At 45.8% G+C, this 17,167-nt stretch overlaps 1 protein-coding gene across 1 annotated transcript in view; it reads left to right on the forward strand.

Moving 5' to 3' along the window:
- The window catches only part of ATXN10 (ataxin 10), a 144,739-nt gene that overhangs the window by 15,309 nt on the left and 112,263 nt on the right, over nucleotides 1-17,167 (forward strand). Inside the window, exons 2-3 of the mRNA XM_018048901.1 lie at nucleotides 9,730-9,921; nucleotides 15,132-15,214. Coding sequence (XP_017904390.1) covers nucleotides 9,730-9,921; nucleotides 15,132-15,214 — 275 coding nt within the window. The remainder of the gene's footprint in view (nucleotides 1-9,729; nucleotides 9,922-15,131; nucleotides 15,215-17,167) is intronic.

Below are 17,167 nucleotides of genomic sequence, written 5' to 3' on the forward strand. Positions count from 1 at the left end.
CCCCCTTACCAGGAACCGGTCACTATTGGTTCGTGACGTGGTGGGCCCGCCCCTAGCAACCAGTTGTCAGTAAGCGACAGTTGGTGATCCTGGTTCCCTCTGAGCCATTGGTCGGTGCTGCAGTGAACCCTTCCTACAAGCAACCAACTGTCAGTGAGCACTGTTAGTGGTCCTGGTTCCACTGGGGTCCCCTGGGGTGCCTTCTCTTAGCCAGGATCAGGACTTCGGAGGATGAAACTTGTGTTTTGGGACCTTGCCTTTCTTGTCAGAACAGGGAATAGCGTTCGTTTGGTAGATTTACAGGAGCATCACTACTGACTGTGACCTGACACCAAGAAGCTTGCAACAACTGCCTATGCCCCTCCCGTACCTTTCCTAGAAAAGGGCTTTGCTGAAAACCTGGGGTTGTTAAGGCGTGAGCCACCCATCTCTTGCATTGCCCTCAGTAAACCTCTCTCTGCTCCACACTCTTAGAGTTTTGGTATTGCCTGGCCTCTCTGTACATTGGGAACACAGACTTGCGTTTGGTAACAAGGACACTCTGTAAGTGAGGGATCCACTTAGGATGGCCATGGAGGAGTGTGTGTGTGTAGTGCTTAGCCAGGTGCTGGGCGTGGCATGAGCACAGTTCACAGTGGCTGCCATCCTCACTGAGAGTATTATAATGCTACCAAAAGGTTACACGGTTATACCGTGATATGATAGGGAACACAGTAACACGGAGACATCACCTCTCCCCAGGCTGACTGGTTTCGGTGCCATTCAAAGGAAAATCTCAGCAGGGTTTTTGCTAGACATTTACAAGCTTGATTTTCTAATTAATATGGGAAACAAGGTTTTCTGTTACTCACTGGTTCCCTTAAGGCTTTGTATGGATCCTTTTGGACTCAACTTTTAAAACCCTTCCCATGTGCAGGGGGCTTTCCCGGTGGCTCAGTCAGTAAAGAATCTGCCTGCAGTGTAGGAGATTGTCTGCAGTGCAGGAAACCTGGGTTCGATCCCTGGGTCAGGAAGATCCCCTGGAGGAGGACATGGCAGCCCACTCCAGTATTCTTGCCTGGAGCATCCCGTGGACAGAGGAGCCTGGCAGGCTACAGTCCATAGGGTTGCGAGAGTTGGACACGACTTAGTGACTGAACCACCACCATGTGCAAAATTCCCTGTGTCTTCAACTTCTCTGGACATTCCTGTCATCTTGATCTAGGCGAGATATGGCTCACTTCTAAGGACAAACCTTTCCCAGAAAGCCCTCCAGGTGGGCTGTTTTCTCCCATATCCTGTGTATTGCTTAGCTGGAGGATGTGTAGGTGCGAGGGTAACTGTCATTGCTGCTTTCAGAACTCTTTCCTCCATGATCCCTGCAACTTCCATATCATGCCGTCAGAGTGTGTATAGCTCATAGATAGTCTCTTTTTCTGTTAAAAGTTCAGGTGGTCACTCATTCCTTGACGAATCTAACTTTGGTTCACGGTTAATTCTGCGTTACTTCTCCCGTCTCAAGTCTTGGTTATTTTAGTGTTTACCTGGATGATCCTTTCATTACCCTGAGTTTTTATTTCTTGACTGACCACCTCTCCCCTCCCCGACTTCCCCATCTAACTGCACACTGCCGTGTGCTACCTAGGCCTTGTGATTAACCATGGCTGCGTGCCCTCCGCAGTCTTGATTCCAAGAGTCCCACTCTGACTGCCTGTCCTGTCTTGTCTCTCTGTGGGTCCCCTACCCCACTAAGTGTTACGCTCCCCGCTGGACACACAGTCTGTTGATCCTGCTTCTTCCTATTCTCTGTCCCTTTTGTTCCTTATAGTCACGTATCCCTTAAATCCAGGTTAGACCTATGGATCAGTGATAAAGCATTTCCTTGTATACATTCTCAGTTCCCTTGCCTCTTCTCCTTTGTGATACTTTGCTGGTAAAACTCTAGTCTAGTTAAATCCAGCTTGCTGCTGCTTTTCCACTTGCACCCAAATAACTGAACAAAGATGGATAAAAAAGTAACAACATTCTGATTGGGCTTTCTGCAAACTGAGGTCACTGACCTTGTGTAGGGATTTCGTGCTGCCTGGCAGTCCTGCCGTTGCTCTGGTCCGCCGGATCCCGCTTTCCTGGTTAGCTGACGCATGCGTTTTGCGCTCCCTCAGCCTCCACTGGTTCTCCCTCCCCGTTCTGAGCTTCCTCCGTTTCCAGGAATTCCCGCTCTCCTTTCTGCACCGCTGCCTCTATCTGTCCCCGCAGTTCGCCCTCCCTCGGGTGCTGTGGCTGAACGGCCTTCTCCAAATGCCAGCCCCCCTGAGGTCTGCACGTATTCCTCTCTCTTTTACGTATGTTGCTCCAACAGTTCTCTTCCCTTCCCCTCTTTCTTAAATCATCTGTTTTACCCTTTCTATTGGACTATTCTCATCAGTTGATAAATCTGCTATAATTTTTCCCATCCTAGGAAGAATCTCTCCCCCATTTCCCTCATTTCTTTCTCCCATTTATATAAACTTCTCTAAGGGTTTTTATATTCATCTGCTACAGTTTCCCCTTTCTCTCTCTTGAACCCGTTCCACATTGCCAGGCCCCTTGGTCTTCATCTAAAATCCTCATCTTCTCTGCTGGTTGAGGTCACTCATCACTTCTTTCTCCCTGGAACACCATCTTCATTTGGCTCCTAGAGCCCCGCCCCCCTTCTGACTCTTCTCTCTTGTTGGCTGTTCTCTCTGAGGCCCCGCGCTCTGTCCCTCAGAGTTCTCCCCGCCTACCTGTGCTGTCGTGACGGTTGCCTTCAGTCTTGGGGTTTTGTTAGAGTTGGTGATAGCTCTGACACTTTCTTTAGCTGGACTTTGCTGCTGATGTTCAGACATGTAAGCTCATCTGCCTACTCCACGTCTCTGCTTGTATTTCTAACAGGCATGTCAGATGTGGCAAGTCTCAAACTGAACTCCTGATACCCCCCTCCCCCAGTATCTTTACAGCAGTCTTCTCCAGTTCGGTCAACAGGAGATCATCCATCCATTTATTGCTCAGGCCAGAGCTGGGTCAGAGTTTGGCACCATCCTTGACTCTGCTTTCTCTGACACCCCTCATGATAATTTCTCATCAAATCTCATTGACTCCATCTTCAGAATATATTCAGAGTCTGGTCTCTACTTACTATGTCTGCTGCTGGCCCCTCCTCTCCCAGCCGCATGGTGGAAGAGTGTCCTAACTAATCTCCATGTATCTTTTCTTTCTTTTGCTGTGATCAGTTCTTTACGGAATAGCAGAAGGATCCTTTAAAAGTGAAAGCAGGTGACGTCACCCCTCTGATCAGGACCCTCCCTGGCTTCTCATCAGGTGGGTGGTCCTTTCAGTGGCCTGCAGAGCCTGTGTCTAACATATATTCCTAAATCCAAGTGGAGTTCCTCTTTACTTAAGGCTCCGGTTCTGGTTTTTCCCCGTATGACTGGTAGTTGCTCCAGCGCCTCTTCTGGAACAGACTGGCCTTCTCCCTGGGCCTTTAGTGCCACTGCTGCCGTCCGCCAGGCTCCTCTGTGCGCGCAGTTCTTTCCTGGGCGCCCTGGCTACTTCCGTGCATCCACCTTTTCTCTGCTTGCTTCCCTTGGCATAATGCACTTGAGAGTCTGTGTTCTGAGGAGAGATGCATTTTGAGTATGGTGAGGACATTGGAGTAAAAGGAGACAGGATTTTTTGGGGGGATGAGGAAAGGACATTGAAACCCTTCAGAGCTGGAGTGAGGGTCAAATTTCGATCTGTGGGCCAAAACTGACCCACCACCTGTTTTTTTTTTGTTGTTGTTGTTAATAGTTTTTGAGTTGACTGATTTTTACATTTTTAACGGTAGGGGAAAATAAATGAATAGAATTCCATGAAGATGATGTGAGCTTTAAATCCCAGCGTCCATAGACAGAGTTTCACTAGAACACAGCTGTGTGTGTGTGTGTGTGTGTGTGTGTTTGGATCCTGTCTCTGACTGCCCTAACCCTGCAGCAGCGGATCAGCTGGGCCAGAGTTAACAGGTCCTCACAGCCTGAACTATTCACTCTCTGGCCCTTTTCAGAAGAAGCTTGCCAGCCCTGCAGCTCTGTCTCAGGGGCAGCTTGAGAGTCCTCGTCGTGACAGAAGAGGGGAAGACAGTGTATAAAGGAGAGGTTTGAGGTCTGCCAAAATGAGTTTCAGACTTTGGTGCAGACTGTTTCTGACAGGAGCTAGAGGTGCTTTTATTTCCTGTTTCAGTTCTTCCTAATGCAGTCAGATCAGTAAGAGGTTTATGGTTTTAAATAACAACCAGTGGTGGTTATTTTAATCTGAACTTGTGTGTGTTCTAATAGTTTTCCTCAGTGACAGTGGTTAAACTACTCTAAAGCACGTGTGCCAATTTTTAATTAAATCTCAGGTATTAGAATAAATCTTCTAACAAGGATGAAATTCTCAGTTGTGGTGTTACAGTGACAAGCAGTTTCCTTTTCAGTAGGAGGTCCCACTGATGAATTAACTGTAAGGTGTGTGTACAGATAGTATGGTGGGCCTCTCTAACCCGCTACACATAATTGCCGGTAGTTTTCTTAAATTTTACTCAAATGGGACTTGCCAAGATTAAACCTACAGATCTGTTCAAACTTGAAGGAAATGAAATTCTACCGTGTGTATAATTCAGAGGCTGTTTTTGTTCTGTAATGTAACATTTCATTTCTAAGTTGTCTTCAGGGTATGCATTCCTATCTAAAAGGAATGTCTATCGGTTGGATTATAATTGTCCTTCTAAGCACTTTGGGCTTTTTGTGAATGAAGTAGCTAAGCTTTTTAAAATCTTTGCGAATATTTTGTGTTAGTTTGGTTGAAGCAGAAATGACAGCAATTTTTTACTGCAAATCACATTTGTAACATACGAACGATTGACTGATCTTCACTAGTTATTTCACTGTCGTTAATCATTACACAGACTTAGCTGTGCTGTCTCGACAGTGAATGTGGAATTTGCAGACAGAGTCCGTTAGGAGCGCCGTGTGTCTGTGCTGCCAGATAGCCTCCGTTCAAGGCCATGGGGAAGGTAGAGAGAGTCAGATGTTTTCCTCCTGGTTACTGTTAATGGGGCAAAGCGCTTTCTTTGTCCTCATCTGGTGAAAGTTGTGTATTAAAATGTGGAGTAAGATCTGTAGCTATTTGTTATATGTCTCTGGAGGAAAAGGGTATTTTCCCCCTCTTTCACCCTTTATAAAGGGATGCAGACATCTGAGAAATAGTGTCTGCTTTCAGGAAATGTAAAATGTAGTTAATCGGGTTACAACACCTCTCCTTTCCCTCCCCCTTTACGCTTACCCACTGTATCATTTAGTAGGGAAGAAGAAATTAGATGTTTCTTAAATGCCAATTATAAGATGTCTACATCTTAAAATATGACCCTGATTTTTCAAATTTTTGGGTCCAGGGGTGTGGATTTCTTAATGGATGAGTTAAGCTGGTTCCTGGGTGTTTTACCTGGTTCTGGTTGCTGCTGCAAAGTACGCCGATAGCCCTGGTCCCGACAGGCCTGGCGCCTGCCTGCGGGCTCAGAGCACAGGCTCAGTAGGCGTTTGGGTTCCATGGCAAGCCTGTGAAGCATTGAGATGCTGCCCTGAAGATGTGACTAGTCTCGTCTCTGTTTTAAATTTGCACAAATGCGAGTTAGTTAGTGCAGGTCTGGGCCCTGAGGTACGAAAAAATACGGTCTTCTCTTTTTTGGGGATCTGTGGTCCAGCTGGGGCGGTGGACCAGATCAGTGAATGTAATCCGACGTGGAGAAGTGTTACTCCATGCTGTGGACTGAATTCCAGGGGAGCGTATAGTACTCTGAGGAGTTCCACCAGGAGCCCCCCGGGTTCTCTCTTCCAGGCAGAGGCTGGGGTGGGAGTGGTATGAGGAGGGATTCTGGCAGAGGGCGCATGTGTGAATAAACCCAGAGGAGGGCCAGTGCCTGCTGCCCTCGGGAGCCCACGTGATCAGAGTCCCCATGGATTTTCTCTGTATCAAAAATGTAAACTTTTGTGTGTGGAATAGAAGCTGCCAGGATTACTCTTGAGGAGCTGTTAGTAGTTATTTGTGTGTCAGGAGTCTTTTGATGGACTTTAGTTCAGGTAAACATTTTCTTTTTGGCTGAAAGTGTAATAGAGGCATGTGTGTGACACACAAAAAATGTGTCGCCCTTGGAAGTGGTTGACTTGGGGTAGTTCCTGAGCTTACTGATGGTGCGATGCTTGGACTGCCAGTCACCCAGGTTTCTGAGAACAGGGCTTTTATTTAGTGTAGTCTGCTATTTGTTGTTGCTCAGCTGATGAGTTGGGTCCGACTCTGTGGCCCCGTGGACTGCAGCATGCCAGGCTTCCCTGTTTTTCAGTCTCTCTCAGAGTTTGCTCAGACTCATGTCCATTGAGTCGGCGATGCCATCCAACCATCTCATCCTCTGTCTCACCCTTCTCCTGCCCTCAATCTTTCCCAGCATCAGGGTCTTTTTTTTCCAGTAAGTTGGCTCTTCATATCAGGTGGCCAAAGTATTGGAGCTCCAGCATCAGTCCTTCCAATGAATGTTCAGCTTGATTTCCTTTAGGATTGACTGGTTTGATCTCCTTGCATTATAGTTTGAGTTCAAAGCTTTTGTTGTGCTTGATAGCAGTTTTGAGTAAAATAGATGTTAAAAAGAGTGACACCAGAGAAGACCATTCACAGTAGGGAGGTGGTACCTATGTGAGAGGCAGCTTGCGAAGGACTGGCTGAAAGAAACCACACTGGCTTCTTTCTCACTTCTTAGTCATCATAGTAGAAAAAAAGAGGCTTTATTGTAGCAGATTATTGAAGTTGTAGAGCTCTATTTTTATTTGACTGGAAGATTAAGTAATAAATGTCTTCAAAACTTTATGCAGATGGAGTAGATAGAAGTAATTAGGCTTATTTGTTGTAGAAATCTTGACCACTCTTGGCATTCTTCAGAATACTTTAAACCTGTGGTATTTTCTTTGTGTATTAATAGGGCCTGCTCTATATTTAGTAGTTGGAGCTCAGAGCACACCTCCCCAAATAAGCCTCAATGGCATGTTGAGTTTTTTGAATTAAAGTTAGTCAAGAAAGAGCTGATGCAGGAGGGACCCTCTGACCCTCCTGTCTGTGTCTGAAAGCAGGCAGTAAATCTCCATGTGAGAGGTACCCTCCCTGACTCCCGAGGCAGAAGGCCGCTCTCCCCAGAGACGGATTCAGGGCCCAGAAGCCTGTATGAACAAACCTGGTATCTTCTTGAATTTACTATCCAGGTGCGGACTCTGGTTAGGTTCTTCGCTAACTAAGCACCCAAGCCTGTTTCTTTGTTCTGTCAATTCCTCACAGATGTATCCTTTCCTTGTCTGAAAAGTATAAAAGCTGCCTGCTCTGGCCTACTTTCTTGGTCCTGTTTCTAGGAGACCTCCATGCACACAAACTAAAATTTCTGTCTCTCTTGTCACTCTGTCGATGTTATTGTTAGTCCAGCCTGGAGTAGGCAAGGTAGGTAGAATGGGAGATTTCCTGCCCCCGAGCAGCGCTCTTTAGAGCTGTCTTGATGGAGGTAGTGAACGTTACTGTCTCTGAAAGTGGCTTATACACTTCGTTGTTTTATACGGTTTCTGAGGCTGGACTAATGCACAGCTCTGAACTTTGACCTTTTTAGTTGGTTACTCAGTCACTGAGACCTGAACCAAAGCTTCATGATCCTTGTTTTAGAGAAGGCTGATGGCAGGGGGCGGGGTGGGGAGGGGGCAAGTTATTTTCTGAGTGAATTTCCAAGTTTAGTTGATTAATTTATACTCTGTCTCTTTCTGAAACAAAATTTGAAGTGCTTTAAAAAAAAAAATACTTTGTAGCTCATCAGAAATAACTGACTCACACTCCATGGAAGCTCTCCTTGGTTTGGAGCACAGATCAAGAAGTGGGAACCGTGCTTGCTTTTTTTTTTTTGCCCACAAAGTGTTTTTTACATTATTGAAATAGATGCCAACGTTTAGAAATCAAATTTAACATGAAAATCTAGCTCGTCTTTTAAAATAGGTGGGTGTGTCCCCTTTCCCCAAGCCTGTACCAGCCATAGGCTGTAGCAGGAAAGATAGGACTTAGGCTTCCTGCTTTCCACAGCCCACACTTGGCCCAGCTTGCCACTCAGGGTACTTACTCCACGACTTCAGACATTGAGTAACTCTAAAGAGATTTGCTAAACTTGAACTATAATTTTTATGTATAAATTTTGTGTAGTCTAACAGTATACAAATTGGGGGAAAATGTAGTACTGTTGATATCTATAATAAAATCAAGTTACCAAGCCAAAATAAATAAATACAGCTAGATAAAATAAAAGGTAAGGGAGGAAGTTGGAGGGAAGGGAAAAGCCAGATAGGAAAAACAAGGTTAGCACTCAGAAGTCATGCTGAGGGGTTTGTAGTGTTAAATATGGGTGGTGGCTTTGACTCCATGCTTCTTAAAGGCAAAGACAGGGAAGAGGACATGATGAATAATGTGATTTATTCTGTCCATCCTTAAGGTGAAAAGACAACACTTAGAGTGCAAGTATTTATGGTCCTGAAGCTCCCAGAGAGGGTGTCTCAGTGGCCTGGGGCGCTTCAGTGGCGGTGGTTCTGTGGAAATGCACTTCACCACCATCCCTTCCCCCCGTGGTCTGGCTTCATCCAGGGGAGAAGTGTTCCCCTTCACTCCGCAGTGAGAGCACAAAGAGAAACCCCACGTGGTTAGAACTGAGCTGTGAGCATCTCTTCAATTGTCTAACAGCAATCTGTCTTCTACCATTAGAGCAGATTCTTGTTTCTCTAGGGGATTCATGGAATGAGGAAATTGGCTGGCATTTAGGTGCTGTGTTGCACACAAAAATTCTTCTCTTCATAACTCGGAGATGATAGCCAGTGCGGGCAGCGCTCCTGGCGTGAGCGGCGTGTGGGAACCGAGGTGCGGGCTGCATGGGAGGGAACCACTCTCCCGGGAAGGGCACTCACCCTGGCTTTCTCTCAACTCTCTCTCTCTCTCTGTCTCCCTCTGCTTCTATCTCCTTCCCACTCCCCAAGCCCCCATCTCTATGGTTGCACATGTATAAGCTCAGAGACCTGCTGCTGGCTTGCTGTATCTGAGAATGCATGGTGTCTTGCCCCTCAGGCAATCCTTCATGAGTTTTCTTTCTCATAATTTTACTTTAGGTACAGATACTGGGTGACAGAGGATGTGGTTATACTCTCTGTCCAGAACAGGAGATACAGAGCTTCTGTTTTGAGAGCAAATCTGTAACCCCCATACTCAACAAAAGAATCCGAAATGCAGTACTTAGGTGCAATCTCAAAACCCAGCAGAACTGACCATAAACAGTCACTGTAAATGGGGATTTGGGTTGTCGTGGGGAGTGGAGGTCGAACAGTTTCAATTGGGATTGTGGCTCCAAGGGTCGTGAGCTTAGTGACAAGGGCGAGTCACTCAGACTCCTTTCTCTGTTCAGTTACCTTTAAAATGCCTAGGACAGTGTTGGCTTCTGAGGTTAACGCGAAGCTTCAGTGAGATAATACAGGGAACGGTTGATGAATCGCTTAGTCTCTGTAGCTCTTTTGTGTCATAAATCAAGGAGCTGAAACAGATAGGCCTAACCTACCTCCCCACAAAATTAAGTTATCAATACAGGCAGTGTTCTGAAAATGACGTTTGGAAATGAGTCTTTTTTTTAAACTGATGTGCAACAATTTTATCATTTTTCAGAGAAACAGCACCCAGGACTATCTTCCAGAGAGTCCTGGATATCTTAAAGAAATCTTCTCATGCCGTTGAGCTGGCCTGCAGAGATCCATCTCAAGTGGAGCATCTGGCTTCCAGTCTGCAGCTGATAACGGAATGCTTCCGATGTCTCCGGAACGCATGTATCGAGTGTTCTGTGAACCAGAATTCAATCAGGTACTGTTCTTTCTAGTTCCATACATGCCTTTGATTATACGGGCCTCCCAGCTGGCACCAGTGGTGAGGCGCCTGCCTGCCAGTGCAGGGGATACAAGAGATGTGGGTTTAGTCCCTGGGTCGGGAAGGTCCCCGGAGCAGGGCCTGGCGATCCACTCCAGTACTCTTGCCTGGAGAGTCCCGTGGACAGAGGAGCCTGGTGGGCTATAGTCCATGGGCTCACAGAGTCAAGACACGGCTGAAGCTACCTAGCACGCATGCATGCTTTGATTGTATTTCTTTGTGTCTGTGCGTGCTGGTTCTGCCGTTTTGGCTTATCCAGTAGAAATGATTTTGGCATCGCAGCTGCCTGTTTTTATTCAGACTCTCTCTCCACATCTCGGGGACAAGCGCTCTGAAGGACTTGGCGTGGGAGACTCTTAGATGAGTCTGTAAAGGAACAGCATGTTTAACATTAAGGTTGTTCTGTTTCTTACTTGTATTTATACGTTTAGAGGTATTTGGTTTTCTACATAAAAGTGATTTGAACTTATCTTTGATCCTTTGATTCTGCCTGCCTAAAGGCATATGCAGTTTAGACTTCACTTATTAGCTGTAAATCTTTTAACTAGTTTTCGTGTTTTAATTAGTTGCTCTTGTCTTTACTTTCAACAGGGAGCACGTTGTGAATTTCTGAGATGAAATTCATATCGTGAATTTCTCAGCTTTCCTTAGGATCCTGTAAACTTGCCAGCTTTACTTCCACCTAACTTACAATGTACAATTAAAATGTAATTACAGAGACGAGCGAGAGAATTGCCCTGCGCTGTTCTTGTTCTTTTACATGTTACACTCTGCTGCCGGAACTGAGCACCTTTCCTCTTTGGTTTTGTGGAATCTACTTTTTGTTAAAAATTTTTACTTGAGGGGAAGTCAGAAGCCATAGAGCATGCTCACCTTTATTTCCTGGACTCGAGTGTAGACAGAGCCCAGGGGCCTCGCTGTCAGCTGCCAGGATGAGTGAAGTCGAGTTGGTGCAGAAGCCAGTAGAGGGTTTCCCTTCGCTGCCTGGACCGTCTTACACCTGAGGCTTGAATATGATTAATGAGATTCTTTAGATCAAAGGAGAGGGCAGGGGGGGGAGGCGAGGGTTTAACTTCAACACAGAATTGAACATGGCATCCTATGCAGATGAATGGATAGACACAATAACAGTCTTGGTAGTAATGGTTAACACTGAGAAAGTGTAGCTAGTTATGTGCTGGGTGCAACAGGCCAGAGCCAAGTTTATTTTGTCACTTTCCGGGCGGGGAGGCCTGTAGTGTAACAGGAGAGGGAAGGAGAGCCCTCAGTGGAGATTCTAACCATCTGGGGCGTCAGCTCCTGGAAGAACCATTCCTCTAGTCAGAAGTACAAGAGAGATTCCAGTCAACCTCAACTAAAGCTGATGTTGCCAAGCCTGTCAAGGTTCAGATCTCAAGCAAAATGCATTTTTCTGATGTCTTAAGTTATTAAAGAATTAATGAAAAAGTAGGATGCTGTTAGGGCCTAGGTCTTTTTATATCCTTTGTCTGAAAATTGCACTTTGTGTGGACTGGAATTGCTGTTTGCCAAGGCTGTATGGAACTTGGGATTTAATACAGCAGAGCAAACAATCTGAGTCATGAAATTTCAGGAAGTACTCCGAGAAGACTGTTAAAAGCAGTGAGCCCTGCCTGTAAACATGACCCCTGTTGCTGGGGTTGCTGGGCTGCTACTGCAGAGAGCTGGATGAACAGTTCAGGCTCTGTGGTCGCTGTCAGATGGCTCGGCTTCCCACTGCAGTGTGAAAGCAGCCCTACGCTGTGCGTGAAGAGACGCGCGTGCTGTGTCCAGTGAAGCCTCATTCGTGAGCATCGAAATTAAGTTTCATAGAATTCGCGTGTCATGAAGCTGCGTTTATTTCCTTCCCCGAATCTGGCTGATAGAAGTAGGCAGTGCGCCCAGTCACCTGGCAGCTGTTTGTATGTGTAAAGGCAAGGGCAGAGAAGGGAGCAGCGTCTTCCCTCCCGAGGCAGGCGCTGAGCCGCTTTTCCCTCCAGCCCCGATCTTGAATAGAGGAGGGGCAGTGCCATCTGCCCGCCTAGGCTCGGGGAGGGGAGAGAGGGTCCTAGCCTTTGCGCGCCCACCCTGACCCTCGTCTTTAGCAGTGAGTGTCTTGGCCTCATTCTGATTCATGTTGAGGAGAAGTGAAGAATGTAGGGAGCTATATGAGTTTCTTTTGCTGCTGTAACAAATTACTGCAAATATAGTAACTTAAACCAACAAATTTATTACCTGACAGTGCTAGAGTTCAGAAGTCCAGAATCCGTTTTTCTGACCTAAAGGTAAAGTGTCAGCAGAGCTGGCTCCTGAGTCTCTAGCAGAGACTCCATCCTCTTGCGTATCTGCCGGTAGCTTCTAGAGCCTGCCTGCTCTCCTCACTTCATGGCTCCATCTTCCCATCTCGAAAGCAGCGCTGTAACGTCTTCCAGTCTTCCCGACTCTGACCACCTGGTGTCCCTCTGGTAAGGACCTGTATAGTACATAAGGCCCACCTAGTAATTAAAAATAATCTTCCTGTCTTCAAATCATTAATTTAATCGCACCTAGAAAGGTCTCTTGTATTTTCTGACCAGTTCTTATTCTCCAACACCAGCTGGGAGTCCAGCAATTCAAATCCATTCTGACCCTAGCATCCTCACGTTAGTGGTATCAGATCCCATAACTTGGTGATATCAGTCTCACAGGACTGTCCCACTTGATGCCAGGTGCAAATGGGGTCCCCAGGCTACATTTCTGCCCAGCCGACTGCAAACTCAGGGCTTCCCAGGGTACCCCTCAGGTTTGATAATTCAGTAGAATGACTCAGGGAACTCAGGGAAGCGCTTTACATTCTATTGCAAGTGTCCTATAAAGGGACAGTCACATGGAAGGGATACTCAGATTGGGGCAGGGCACAGAACTTCTAGGCCTTTTCTAGGCCTGCCAGCTTCTGGACACTTTGCAGTTGAAACCTTTCCAAACTCATTGTTCAGGATTATTCATGGCAGTTCTGTCACAGAGGCACGGCTGATCGGGTCATTGGCCAATGGTAGCTGAGCTCAGTCTCCAGCTGTCTTCCTTCCTCTGAGATGGGAGGTTGGGGTTGAAGGTTTCAGCTGTCTGACCTGATCTTAGAGTTGGTTCCTGTGGCAGCAGCCCCCTCCTGAAGCCGTCTACAGACCCAGTGATAGTCACCTAATATATTAGCATAAACTGAGGAGGGTTGAAGGGGCTTGTTAGGATTAACGAGAGCCCTTCCTGTCACACAGGGACTTGAAGGGTATCAGGAGCTCTGTGCCAGAAACGTGGGGTCAAAGATGAAATAAATATTTATTATATCATACCTCTTTGGCCATGTGAGGTAACATTCAAAGTTTCAAGTTCAGTATGTGGACATTTTTCAATGACCATTATTTTGCCTAGCATAGTCTTCCCTTTGGCCCCTAAAGATTCATGTCCATACTATGTGCAAAATACATTCATGTCATCCTGAGATCCCTCAAATTCTTGAACCGTTATAGCACCAACTCAAGTCCAAAATCTTATCTAAGTCTCATTAGTGTCCCAAGTCTTATGTCTGAATTACATATGGTTGAGATTCTGGTTGTGATTCACTCCGGGGCAGAATTCCTTTTTATCTTTGGGCTTGTGGAACTCGACAGCAGGTTGTCTGCTCCCAAAATACAATGGAGGGACAGGCATAGAGTAGCAGTTTAAGACATTATCCTCTAAAAAAGGAGAAAATTGAGGGAAAAGAGGAGTCACTGGTCCCAAGCAATTTCAAAATCCACTTGGGCAAGCTCAGGTTTTGAGGCTTGGGAATAATCCTGTGTGGCTTGAGGCTCTGCCCTTGCCCCTACCCTCAGAGTCATCCTTCCTTTTTCTTGAAGGGTAAGGGTAACACATGTTTTCACCCAAATAGTTTTATCAGTCTTCTTTTACTCTTTCTCCATGCGTTTCATCCACGTTGGCAGGGTTTCTACTGATATGGCATTCTTAAAAACCTTGTGGGTCTCACATGTATGTCATGGGGATTTATGCACCAGTGGGCAGCATAGAATGTGCTGTCGAGCTTTCTCAGATAACCCATCTCTATTCCTGACTTCTGCTGAGACGACCGAGGGGGATGCGGCACATGCCTGATCTCCTTAAAGAGCTCTCTGGGTGAACTCTCACCTTTGAGTTCTTCCAAGTCATTAGCAAAAGGTTGTCCAGCCATGCCCTCAGCTTTCTCTCCAGAGCACACTTTCCTAACAGTGGATATTCTAGTTTTCAGCGTCTTTTGCTATCTGGATGGACCAAGAGTTTCCCAGGTTGTACCTGGCTCCCTTTTAGTCTGCTTTATCTCTACTTGCATTCCTACCGTGTGCAGCAAGAGGGAATCAGGGCACACCGTCAGCATGTTGCTTGGAAATCAGCTCAGCTAAATATCCAGTTTCATCTTGTGCTAAGCTTCTGCCCTGGTAGGAAAAGGATTGCCTTTCTTCCAGTTTCCACTCGCCTGTTCCTCACTTCCTCCTGGGATCTCACCGGCGGTGCCTTCAGTGTTCACGTTTCTACCAGGGATTTGTTTAAGGCGTCTTGGCTTTTCCTGTCATGCTTCTCAAAAGTCTTCCAGTCTCTGCTTGTCGCCGAAGTCCAAAACCACTTCCGTGTATTTTTTATTTGTTACAGCAGCACCCCGTTTCTGCTACCCAAGTCAGTGTCTTGTTGCTACTGTGATAAATTACTAAAGCTTAGTGGTTTAACACAACACAGATCTATTATCTCACAGTTGTGGGGCTCAGAAGTCTACAGTGGGTCAGCATGGCTGAGTCCCTCCTGGAGGCTTTTCCTGGCCTTTTCAAGCTTCTAGAGGCTCCTGCATTTCTTGGCTCATGGCCACCTTCTCTGACTCTTATGAGACCCTTGTGATATACTGGGGCCACCTGGTTAATCTGGGAAAGTCTTTTCATCTCAAGGTCCTTAATTTACTCACAACTGCAGAAGTCTCCTTTGCCACGTAAAGTGACACGTTGACAAGTTTAGGAGATGAAGATGTGGGTACCTTGGAGGGCCATAACCTGCCCGCCATAGGAACGGTTAGCCAGTGGTCCCTGCATTCTTGGGATCATCATTCAAAGTGCAGGAATGTGTCTGACTTTGTCTTTTTTGAACACCTTATACAGGAACTTGGGTACAATTGGCGTTGCTGTTGACTTGATTCTTCGTTTTCGTGAACTGCGAGTGGAACAGGACTCCCTGTTGACAGGTAACTGACAGTGTGAATCGTGGATTATTTATATCTTTGACAAGGATTTAAATACCACTGCTTTGAGTATTACATCGTTCATTAGAGCAAATGTTCTGTATATTGTGAAACAGAGAAACTTCATTATTAAATGATACTAAAGGGTGATCATAAAAGAAAGGTGTAGTAACTTCCTTGCCTCCCTTGTAGGCGGTGTCCCTTTCTGAGTCCTTGCCTTGGGCCACTTCTGCATGTGACTGCCTGTGGAGACAGGGCCTTTACAGAGAGGATTAAGATGAAGTGTGGTCACGGGTGGGCCGTAATCTGCAAGACTGGGGTCCTGCAGGAAGGGGAGATTAAGACACAGACAGGTGCAGGGGACTGGGCATGTGAGAACACAGAAGATGACCATCTGCAAACCGAGGAGAGAGGACTCAGGAATCCAGGCCTGCCAACTGGAAGAAAACAAATTCTTGTTCAAGCCCCTCAGTCCCTGGTGCCTTGTGAAGGCAGCCCTGGCAGAGGGAGTGTCCTCTAACACGTGTGGTGGCTCAGGCCCTCTCCGGGGTGCGGGGTGTGATCTGAACAGGGACCATAGCGTGCAGACGTGTCTCTCTTCAGGGTGCTTAGTCCCAGTGAGGGCAGCCTTGCATTGCACGTATTAAATAAGTCAGATACATAGCATGACAGAGAAGGGAGTTAGCTCTGATTGTTAATAGCTCCTGATGTGGGAGTAAGAAGAAACCATGCTCCTTAATACAAGGACAAGAACCCCTTCCAGGCTTTGGGATGTTTTTGGTTCTTGGGCTACTTGCATCAACACAACTCCTTTGGACAGGGTTTACTATCATAACATATTTTAAGAAACAAAATTTTAACAGATGATCTCTTTACGCAAAGAATTGAAATACTTGTTGGTAAACCTGTCATTTAGTAAGAACGTTTCAAATGTATTAAATATCCATTTTATAAAATGTACTAGATTGGAGGTGAAGAAAATTCCTTTTTAGTAATAATTCAATGAATCATTACTTTTAAATGAGAAATCTCCAGCTGTATTTAAAATATGATTTGATTTATAAGTTAATTTATATAGAGTTCTTAATGCCTATGGTTATATAAAGTGAAGCGTACTTCTGTGAGTGTTAGTGGGACGCTGCTGTGAGAAGGTAGAGAGAGAATTTGAGCTGATCATTTTTCTTCACAGGCCTGGAAACTGAGGCCCATGGGAAACAGGCTAAGTGAGCTGCTGGAGGTGCCGCCTGGCTTGCTTTAATTCTCATCCTCCTGTGATTTCTCAGCATTTTCATTTAAGATGCATTTGTTAAGATTCCTGCATCATTCTGTTTGATTTAGAATTCTTCCTCTGGAATGTTGTAATTATTTACTTATTTGTTTTTTATTCTATTTATGTTTTTTAAAGTTTTTTTGGGAGTGGCCCACACCACATGGCATGTGGGATCTTAGTTCCCTGACCAGGGACCAGACTGGTACCCCCTGCATTGGGAGCTCGGGGTCTTGCCTTAACCCCTGGACCACCAGGAAAGGCCCTGTAATTATTTTTTGAACTAATTATGTAAGAATTTGCACAAAAAGTGTTTGCTCTAAGTTTTTTGAAACAGCAGTAATTTCTTGAGTATTCTCAATTTGGTAGGGCGTAGGATTAGGTTGTAAAGTGTTTTAAAATGTTATGTATTTAGAAGTATTTTCGTAGCTCCATTTTATGATAAAGCAAAAGCCTCAGAGCTCAAATTAGAGGATTAAAGATCAGCAATAAAATACAGATTTCACTCCCTTGCCTGGAAAGGCAGTTATTTTTGAAGTCTGACTGGTATGGTAATCCAGACAGGGAGTTCAGCATGTACTGTGTTTTGTAATTGCTGTGAAGTACGATGTGGTGGGTAGCATGTCCCTGACAGAGCTGAGGAACTGGGGTGGGTAGGAGTAGGCTTCTCTCATAATGACGGATCCCTA

Source organism: Capra hircus, chromosome 5, assembly GCF_001704415.2.
Source record: "Capra hircus breed San Clemente chromosome 5, ASM170441v1, whole genome shotgun sequence".
Classification (NCBI taxonomy): domain Eukaryota; kingdom Metazoa; phylum Chordata; class Mammalia; order Artiodactyla; family Bovidae; genus Capra; species Capra hircus.